The sequence below is a fragment of the Penaeus vannamei genome, chromosome 13 (genome assembly GCF_042767895.1).
Source record: "Penaeus vannamei isolate JL-2024 chromosome 13, ASM4276789v1, whole genome shotgun sequence".
In the NCBI taxonomy this organism is placed as follows: Eukaryota; Metazoa; Arthropoda; class Malacostraca; order Decapoda; family Penaeidae; genus Penaeus; species Penaeus vannamei.
Genome location: NC_091561.1, coordinates 41,281,848 through 41,291,847, shown reverse-complemented (window position 1 = coordinate 41,291,847; position 10,000 = coordinate 41,281,848). Strand labels below are relative to the sequence as shown.

At 37.5% G+C, this 10,000-nt stretch overlaps 2 protein-coding genes across 2 annotated transcripts in view; both read right to left on the bottom strand.

Moving 5' to 3' along the window:
- Window positions 1-5,689: 5,689 nt before the first annotated feature.
- LOC113824134 (compound eye opsin BCRH2-like) lies at window positions 5,690-7,243 on the bottom strand. Its single transcript, XM_027376883.2, has 2 exons — window positions 6,219-7,243; window positions 5,690-6,097 (listed from the first exon to the last, which is right to left on the bottom strand). Exons 1-2 carry the CDS (start codon window positions 7,134-7,136, stop codon window positions 5,882-5,884), a joined length of 1,134 nt encoding a protein of 377 aa, XP_027232684.1. The 5' UTR covers window positions 7,137-7,243; the 3' UTR covers window positions 5,690-5,881.
- A 1,794-nt stretch (window positions 7,244-9,037) lies between these two features.
- LOC113824157 (compound eye opsin BCRH2-like) overlaps window positions 9,038-10,000 on the bottom strand; it is a 1,639-nt gene continuing 676 nt past the window's right edge. Inside the window, exons 1-2 of the mRNA XM_027376905.2 lie at window positions 9,618-10,000; window positions 9,038-9,498 (exon numbers count right to left, since the gene is read on the bottom strand). The exon at window positions 9,618-10,000 is cut by the window's right edge and continues 676 nt beyond it. Coding sequence (XP_027232706.1) covers window positions 9,283-9,498; window positions 9,618-10,000 — 599 coding nt within the window. The 3' untranslated portion in view covers window positions 9,038-9,282. The remainder of the gene's footprint in view (window positions 9,499-9,617) is intronic.

Genomic DNA, 10,000 nt, shown 5'->3' with positions numbered 1-10,000 from the left:
ATCTTAACCCTTCTTTGGAACAAGCTATGCCTGTCATACAACCTCTTCGTAGTCAGTCCAGTGATGCCAAGGCTAATCCTGTGAGTAACAGTTGTTGTGGAGAATTGTCGCATCTCCTTTTGAAGAAGGAACTTTCCCTGGCACGTTTCAGTCCATTTGATGATCGTCCTGAGTCTTATGTGCCTTGGAAAACTACTTTTCAGCAGACCATTCAAGATCTGCATGTTACGTCTTTGGAAGAAGTTGACCTTTTACTCCGGTGGCTGGGCCCTGAGTCGTCCAAATTTGCACAGAGTATAAGGACTTCCAATATACATGATCCAAGTAAGTGCATCAAGTTGATATGGAAGAGGCTTGAAGATAGATATGGCAGTCCTGAGATTATTGAAGCATCTATCAAGAAACTAGAAAAGTTTCCTAAGGTTACGTTCAGAGATCCCAAGAAACTGTATGATCTGCATGATCTTTTTTGCGAAGTACAGTCGCTTAAAGAAAATCCACTTTACGAGAAATTGTTTGGACACTTTGACACATCTGCAGGAATAAACCCTGTGATAAGCAAGTTACCTCCTTCAGTACAAGGAAAATGGCGAGACAAAGCATCCAACTACAAGAAAACACAAGGTGTGTTATTCCCACCCTTTTCTTATTTTGTAGACTTCATTTCTGACGTTACACAAATCCATAATGATCCAGGATTTAATTTTGAGCCAGAAGTAAAATCTCATATAGACAAGACTTCAAAGCTAGATAAATTTAAAGTAACTACAAAGAAGACTGTAGTGCCTGATGAAGAAGCCCTTAAATGTATAATACATGGGACCAACCATTCTCTACATGAATGTAAAAGCTTTAAGTCAAAGTCCTTAGAAGAACGCAAGAAACTTCTGAAAGAAAATAGAATATGTTTTAAGTGTTGCATCTCGAAGAACCACTTAAGTAGAGATTGTCCAGAGGACATAACCTGTAAAGACTGTGGAAGTAAATACCATTGCACTGCTATGCATTTGAAGAAATTTCAGTCTGTTCCTGAGACAAGTACTAAGGCTCATGGCAGGGAGAAGCCGGAGCAGAGTGTTGTTAAAGAGTCAGTACGTGAACAAGCTTTAGGTGTGACCAACAAGAGTACTGGTGTATGTGAGGAATTTCCTGGAAAGTCTTGTGCTAAAATTTTGCCAGTTTACGTTTTTCATGTGAGTAACCCGAGGAAGCGTATGAAGTCATATGTTATATTAGTTGATTAGAGTAACAAATATTTAGCCAAAGGAGAGCTTTTAGATTTCTTTGATGTTCGCTCTGTGGCAGAGGAATACATCATAACTAGTTGCTCTGGCCGTTCAGTTATGACAGGAAGGAAAGCTGGTAGACTGTTCATACAAGCTGTTGATGGTAGTCTACAGATGAGCCTTCCTACAGTCATCGAATGTGATGAACTTCCTAATAATGGAACTGAGATTCCAACTCCCAACATTGCTCGACTTCATCCACAACTCAAAGACATTGGTTCAGAAATTTCACCTCTTGATGATCAGGCTCAGATTCAATTATTGATTAATAGAGATCTACCCGAAGCTCACCATGTACTAGATCAAGTAACAGGTCCACCAGGTACACCCTTTGCCCAGAAGATGAAGTTAGGCTGGATAATTATAGGTGAAGTCTGCCTGGGGAAGCATCACGCAACAAAGAATGTAAATGTAAGGAAAATATATGTAAATCCTGATGGTCGTCCATCAGTCTTGAAGCCTTGTCCAAGTTGTATATGTGTACAAGAGGACACAGGATATCACAGCGGTTTTACACCATGGAAGGAAAATTATATTGGTTCTACAGTGTTTCACCGAACCAAAAATGATGACGAACCTGGAAAATCCACAGAAGACAAAATGTTCTTGAAGTTAATGGAGAAAGAATTTGTCAAAGAACCAGCAGGTAACTGGAGTGCACCTTTACCTTTTAAGCCCTTAAAGAAAAGGTTGCTGAACAATAAATCCATGGCTGTGAGACGTGCCAATAGCCTAACCAAGAGTCTTCAGTTCAATTCTGTTAAAAGAGAACATTTCCTAGACTTTATGAAACAGCTTTTGGAAAGAGGTCATGCTGAAATAGCACCTTTGAAAGAAAATGAATGTTGGTATCTTCCAGTGTTTGGAGTGTATCATTCAAAGAAACCTAGTCGTATCAGGTGTGTTTTTGACTCTGCTGCTAAGTTTAGAGGTACATCATTGAATGATGTGTTGATGACAGGTCCTGACCTAAATAATTCCCTGTTGGGTGTACCTCTACGTGTTCAAAAGAATAGAGTGAACCGTATTCACAGGCATATGGCTGAAAGGACCTGAAACATTCCTGAGTAGGCATCATGATCTTGCTCAAGAAACTCCACAGCTAGTTCAACCAGAAGATGATAAGGAAGTAAGGCCAGATGCTCTGGTAAAGGCAGCTAAAACCTGTGTGATTGACAATTTATCAATTCGGTGTCACAGATTTGAAAGGTTCTCTGAGTGGTATCGCCTAGTTAATACTGTTGCTTTATTGCAGAGATGTGCATGTGCCAAATCATTTAAAGGTAGAGCTGATAGAAGTGTAGAGTCTTTCAAAAAAGCTGAAATATTTGTGATCAAAGCAGTTCAAAAGGAAACTTACAAAGAAGAAATTAGACTTGAAGCAAAAATGCATCTTCCAAAATCTAGCTCGATTATGGCTCTCAACCCGTATTTAGATGAAGATGGTGTGTTAAGGGTTGGCGGAAGATTGCAACAATCAAGTCTTGGAAGTTACCAGAAACATCCAATCATTTTGCCTGGTAAAAGTCATATTTCTACACTTATAGTACGTCACTATCACCAAAGTGTTCGACACCAAGGACGTCATCTTACAGAAGGAGCTGTTAGATCTGGTGGATATTGGATTACAGGCGTGAAACGGTTGATCTCATCAATCTTACACTCCTGTGTCCAGTGTAGAAAGTTACGAGGTAAAGAAGTCCAGTTGATGAGTGATCTACCAGCAGATCGCTTAGAACATACTCCACCCTTTACCAATGTTGGAGTTGATGCTTTTGGACCTTGGACTATAATGACACGCAGAACTCGTGGTGGATCAGCAAATTCTAAACGGTGGGCTATTTTGTTCACTTGTCTTACAACAAGAGCAATACACATTGAGTTGGTAGAAGAAATGTCCTCTTCAGCTTTTATTAATGCACTTAAAAGATTTGAAGCTCTCAGAGGTAAAGTTAAACTGTATAGATTTGACTGAGGAACCAACTTTGTTGGTGCAACTGATAGCCTCAAGATAGATGCAGTAAATGTGGAAGAAAAGAAGATAGTAAACCATCTGTACCAAACAGGCACTAAATGGATCTTCAACGCTCCCCATTCATCGCACATGGGAGGTGTATGGGAACGCCTCATTCGAATCTGCCGGAAGATCTTAGAGTCAATGCTAGCTGTAACTCCTTATACAACTTTGACGCATGAAGTGTTATCAACCTTCATGGCAGAAGTATGTGCCATAGTGAACAATCGACCAATAGTAAACGTATCAACTGATCCAAAAAACCCTTTCATCTTGTCACCTGCCACCATTCTTACTCAGAAAGTTGGAATAGACCATGTAGAAGATTCAGTAGGAGAAATTGATACAAAAGACCTTTCGAAAACAGAATGGAAACGTGTTTCTGCCCTCTCAGAAATATTTTGGAATCGTTGGAAAAAAGAATATCTGCACACTCCAAGAACGTAGAAAATGGTGTTGTGCAAAACCTAGTCTCACTGAAGGTGATGTTGTGTTATTGAAAGACAGAAGTGTTTGTCGTACACAATGGCCATATGGAATTGTAAGAGCTATCCAAAGTGAAGATGGCAAAGTAAGGAAAGTGGAGTTAAAGGTTATGAGAGATGGAAAGCCAGTTGTGTACACAAGACCAATTTCAGAGTTAATTCTTTTGGTTTCTGGTGCTAAGTACCTATTTTTTATTTGAACAAGTCACATTTCAGTTCCTGTTTGTCATTTAATCAGTATTAGAGTCGTGATATCAAATTTGTTGATATCAGGCAGGGAGTGTAAAGGAATCAAGGATTCCTTGTCTGATATTATATATATAGAATTTAGATCAAGAATTTATTTGATTTATTGTATTAACATGAGAATGATTATTTAATTTAATTTAGTTTGTAACGTTGGCTACAGTGATGTCAGAGTTGTACGAACGCCCTACAAAAACGCATTGTTGTGAATCCGTGGAGCCCCTCTAGAGAGCCACGTGAGACGTATTGTGCTGCGTACTTTTAAATTATTCTTGTTTTATGAAGATTTGGGCTAGCCACACTCTTTTCGCCTCACAGTCACGTGCACGTTCACGCGTACATGTATGTTGTCATCTTGCAAGTTGGATACACTGCTCATACCTACCAGCTTGTGAACATGACAATAAAGGTTTAACTGACTGCTAGCGTTTTACTGGAGGCAGTACAATATATATATATATATATATATATATATATATATATATATATATATAATATATATTAAATATATAATATATATATATATATATATATATATATATATATATATATATATATACATATATATATATATACATACATACATACACACACACTCACACACATACTGTTGAATACTGATACCGAATCAAATATCTTTAATCATGAGGGTAGCTGAGAGAAGTAATCAGTTTCTATCAAATATTATTTAACTAAGGTGATTATTACTTGTACCATTACATAAAGTAAATTCGTTTTCAGTATTTCCAATATTGAAAATGTCGTCCTCATTATCATTGATATTTCTATGTGATAGAATATAATGGTAATAAGGTCAATAATAATAGTGTTTATCATCAATGTTTTGTTATAACAATTCTATTTTTTTCCCATTAAGGCTGTATAATAATTTTTACATGTGTTTTTGTGATGATAGATATTAATGGTTGTACTGTAGCACATCTTAGTATTCTGATTATTATACGGGTTTATAACTATTATTGTTGTTATTATTATTACTATTAGTATTATTAGTCATCGTTATTATTATCGTTATCGTTATTGTATTTTTTTTTTTGTTATTGTTATTATGGTTGTTATATATTTTCCATTAATATTACCATTATTGTTATCATCACGATTCTTATGATTCTTGTTGCTATCATCATTTTCATTATTATTGCTAAGATCATCATAGATTTCAATGCTATTACCATTTATTATTATTCATTAGCCGTGTTACTACAATTATCACTTAATCAGCACCACCAACATTATCGCTCTTAACAATTTCTTTTGAGAGACCATAAAATATCAAATATTCATATATAATTATTTTCATATCAGTTTTGTCGATTATTCCTAGGAAAGGATTTGGGTCAGTACTTTTAATTTCTCTAATGATAATTGTCCATAATTGTTATCATCTTTTTGATTATGGTAACTAACACGGATATTATAATTATCATTATTATTTCTATTACCGTTACTGATGTTATTATTACTGGTCTTATGACTATTACTGCTATTTGTTATTAGTATCGTTATAATTCTTTCAAACATTTTTATTGACACACTATAACTGATTTAAGTTTCATATCAAGGTTTACAAAATAACATTATCGTCTTTATTTTTATTGCTTTTTTTCTTCTTACCAACTACAGAAGTATCATTCGGCATTTGGTAACGTCATTTATTATATTATAACCAACGATGTGCGTTCTTAAAGGCAAATTCCTTTCAACCAACATCAGTTTCACATCAATAGCAATTAAGCAAAAAACCTAATATACTTGATGATAATCATAAAAGCCATCGCGGGAGACGTGAATTTTGTGATTGCCCTCAAGTAAACCTTAGATAAAAGGCTCTATTTTGGGGCTTCCGATTCGGTCTTCGTAGATTTCGTGTCGTCGTCCTTCTCTTCGTGGACACAGAACCATGGCATGGCTTCCTGAAGGGCCAGGCGGAACTTGGGGTGCGAGATGGCGAACATCATGGGGTTGTAGACAGAGGCGGTCTTTGCGATGAGGCCGGGCAGGGCGGAGACAAGTGGAGTCACCTTCTCTTGATCACCAAACAGTCCCTGGGAAAAAAAGAGATATTAGGTCTCAGGTATTGACCAGTGTTATTGAATGGAAAAAATGACAATATTACAAGTTTGAACAGCTACATTTGGTAAATGATGCTGACAATGCAATACTTACAGTCATGACAACGTAGGCATAGGGCGTCCATGTAAGCAGCCACAAGAAGACATTGGCCACTGCCACCTTGGCGATTCGAACTTCAGCGCTTTGCTTCTTGGCGTCGGCGTTGGAGCGGAGGTTTTCCACGTTCATTTTCTTGGCTTGTGCTCGAAGAGCCTTTTCGTGCTGGCGAATGGCGCCCACGATCTGAGCGTACACGAAGATGATGACCGTGAGAGGAATGCAGTAACACATGATGAACAGGAAGAGGCCGTAGGACTTGGTGCTCCAGTCTTGACTGATGTAGTCAAAGCTGCATGAGGTAAGAATGCCTTCGGGAATGTAGGAGTTCCATCCGTAGAAAGGCCAGATTGAAACTGCAATGGAGTATGCCCAACACACCAGAATTATGATGAGAGCTTTCCCAGAGCTGATGTGGCCTCCATCGAATGCTTTGACGATGACGCAGTAACGGTCATAGCCAATTGCAGCCAGTGTCATGAGGGAAGTCAAACCAAATATAGCACCTGTGAAGGCATGGAGTTGGCAGGCAAAGGCGCCCAGAGACCAGTAGCCTCCGCTGAAGCAGTTCATGACGAACATGGGGAACTGAGACACCATCATCATGAAGTCGCTGAAAGCCAGATTAACGACGAACATGTTTGCAGGAGAACGCAAGCTTTTCTTGCACAGGAACAGGTACATGACGATACCATTGCCGAAGAAGGAAAGGAAACCAAGAATCATGTAAATACCTGCCAGCAAATAGTGCCACATAGGGTTGACAGGGGGAAAGTTGCTCCAGTGGGGATGAATGAGAGGTTTGACGTCGTCAGGAACCAGATCCATGAGGGTGAAACCCTCTGGGTATCCAAAACTAACACCTCCTCCCCTATAAGCCATAGGGACGGTGACGTTGACAGTGCCAATACTCATCGTGGAGAGTGCAGTGGAGACAGAGATGCCAAGAAGTTCGAGACCAAACAAATGCTGTTCAGAGGCTGGAGTTCGGTCGCAGAGCTTGTTGCTGGCTTCAGGTCGTCTCCCAGAGCCTCTCGGTTGGGAAGTGCGAGGGTAAGCACCGCGCTTCTCCTTATATACGCCTTCAGTCTGTTAAGAAGTGTGTTAAGTGGAAACTTCTTAAGACGCTTTTATGTAAGCATCTTATTTTTAGATGCTAACTAAAGACCTATACGTAATGAACGGAAATACCTTTAATCACATATACTGAACAAATGCATACATACACAGTAGTACGCAATGATATTGTTTCCAATTATCTTTACTAAAACTCCACATGTTTATATAGCTTTTCTTAAGCATATACCCTTGTCAATATCATTGAGAGCAGCAAATGCCAGGAAAACTATTTTTATAGTTCTTGATATTTTCATCGGTGATATTACTACTTCTCCATTTATAAACGTAATGGTAACACGACGTTACTTTTGGTATTATTATTAACATTACTTAAAGATATAATTAAAGTTTTAAGCTGCCGTGTTATTGTGTTTCTTTAATTTCTTTATGAAATTTTCGAAAATGAGTATATTATATTATTTTATCACAATAAGATTCCTTTTGTTGATGCTCTTATTACCATTACAAATATTGTTAAGATCATTATTGTTCTTATACTTTTGCATCATTATTACTACCATCATCAGCATTATTATTTTTTTTTTATTGGAATTAATGTTCTTGCTATAATCATCCTTGCTATCATTAACGTTATTGTTTTCTTTAATATCATTATTATTTTGAAATTGATTATGGAGATACACATTTCTCCATCACCTGTAATGAACATGAGCAATTTTTTCCGCCATTAGCATTACTATTAGCATAGTTAATGTAGTCCTATTAACTGTATATTCCATTTGAGGCTTCACTAGTAAATATTGGTATTGCAGTTGTCCTTTTTTATCACCGTCATGGCCTCATCATCGTCTTCATTATTATCATTATCATCATTATCGTTGCCACTTAGTCTATTATCATGATATTATTAGACATTCTTCTTTTTATTATTGTTATTATTATCATTAATGTTATTCATAGCATTATTCTTACGGTCGTTATAATAATAATAAAATTTATCATTATTATTATCATCATTTTAGCTCATTATTCTTATTATTAACATTTTAGCTATGATGATAATAACAATGATAATGTTATCTAATGTTGTTATTAATAGTTTTGATATTCATATGAATACTATCATTAATTATTAGTCATTGCACTTGGTAGATCGTTGTTATTAAAATTGACATTTATTTTTAAATTCATCATCATTTATAACTAGTACAAGTATTATTATTATCAATTACATTTTGCTTAGCATATTGTTCTTATTGTTCTAAAAATTGGATCACGTTTAACATCAGTATTACTGCTATGATGAATATGCTAAAAGAATTTTGTGTATTGATATTTTTGGTCTTGCTGGCAATGATTATAAGCTGAACTATATTTAGACTGCCATCAATCAAATTATCATTGTGATTTGTCCAAAGAAGTTGCATAATATTTTATAAGTACGACACTGCCAATTATATCATTACTGCTGGTATTATATTCATTGTTATTATATCGATTTTCATTGTCGTATTTGCATTACGAACATTATAACTGCAGTTCGTAATATTAAACCATTGCTATGTTCATTGTTCCCAGCGCCATTAGAAATGCACATAGCTTGTAATGTAAAATAAGGCTTTAAGTAAACATTTGGATCAGGTTCGAATTCATTCTCAAACCCTCTTTTTGTAATTGAAAGGGTTTGCGAGGATTGATACATTCCGATTGATACGTACATGATTTTTTTTCTTTTTATTGCAAGGTTCAACAACTACAAGATATTATCGGCATTTAAGAGACGTCACTTACAACTGTTTTAAAATTAGCGATGTGCGTTGTCAAAAGCAGCTTCCGTTTACCCATAAATATCCTTCTAGCATCTGTATCACATCAATAGCAATTAAGCATAATACCTAATACACTTGATGATAATCATAAAAGCCATCTCAGGCGACATGAATTTTGTGATTGCCCTCAAGTAAGCCTTAGATAGAAGGCTTTACTTTGGAGCTTCCGATTCAGTCTTCGAGGATTTCGTGTCGTCGTCCTTCTCTTCGTGGACACAGAACCATGGCATGGCCTCCTGAAGGGCGAGGCGGAACTTGGGGTGCGAGATGGCGAACATGATAGGGTTGTAGACAGAGGCGGTCTTTGCGATGAGGCCGGGCAGGGCGGAGACAAGTGGAGTCACCTTCGTTTGATCTCCAAACAGTCCCTAGGAAACAAAAAATGTTAATGTTTGGTGTACTACGGTGTTTAATAATACCTACTGCTTTGTGTGTCAAATTAAGAGTAATCTACTTGAGGAAAGTAATGAAAGATTGTAATACTTACAGTCAAGACAACGTAGGCATAGGGCGTCCATGTCAGCAGCCACAAGAAGACATTGGCCACTGCCACCTTGGCGATTCGGACTTCAGCGCTTTGCTTCTTGGCGTCGGCGTTGGAGCGGAGGTTTTCCACGTTCATTTTCTTGGCTTGTTCTCGGAGGGCCTTTTCGTGCTGGCGAATGGCGCCCACGATCTGGGAGTACACGAAGATGATGAGAGTGAGCGGAATGCAGTAGCACATGATGAAGAGGAAGAGGCCGAAGGACTTGGTGCTCCAGTCTTGGCTGATGTAGTCAAAGCTGCAGGAGGTAAGGATACCCTCAGGGATATACGAGTTCCATCCGAAGAAAGGCCAGATTGAAACTGCTGTGGCATATCCCCAACACA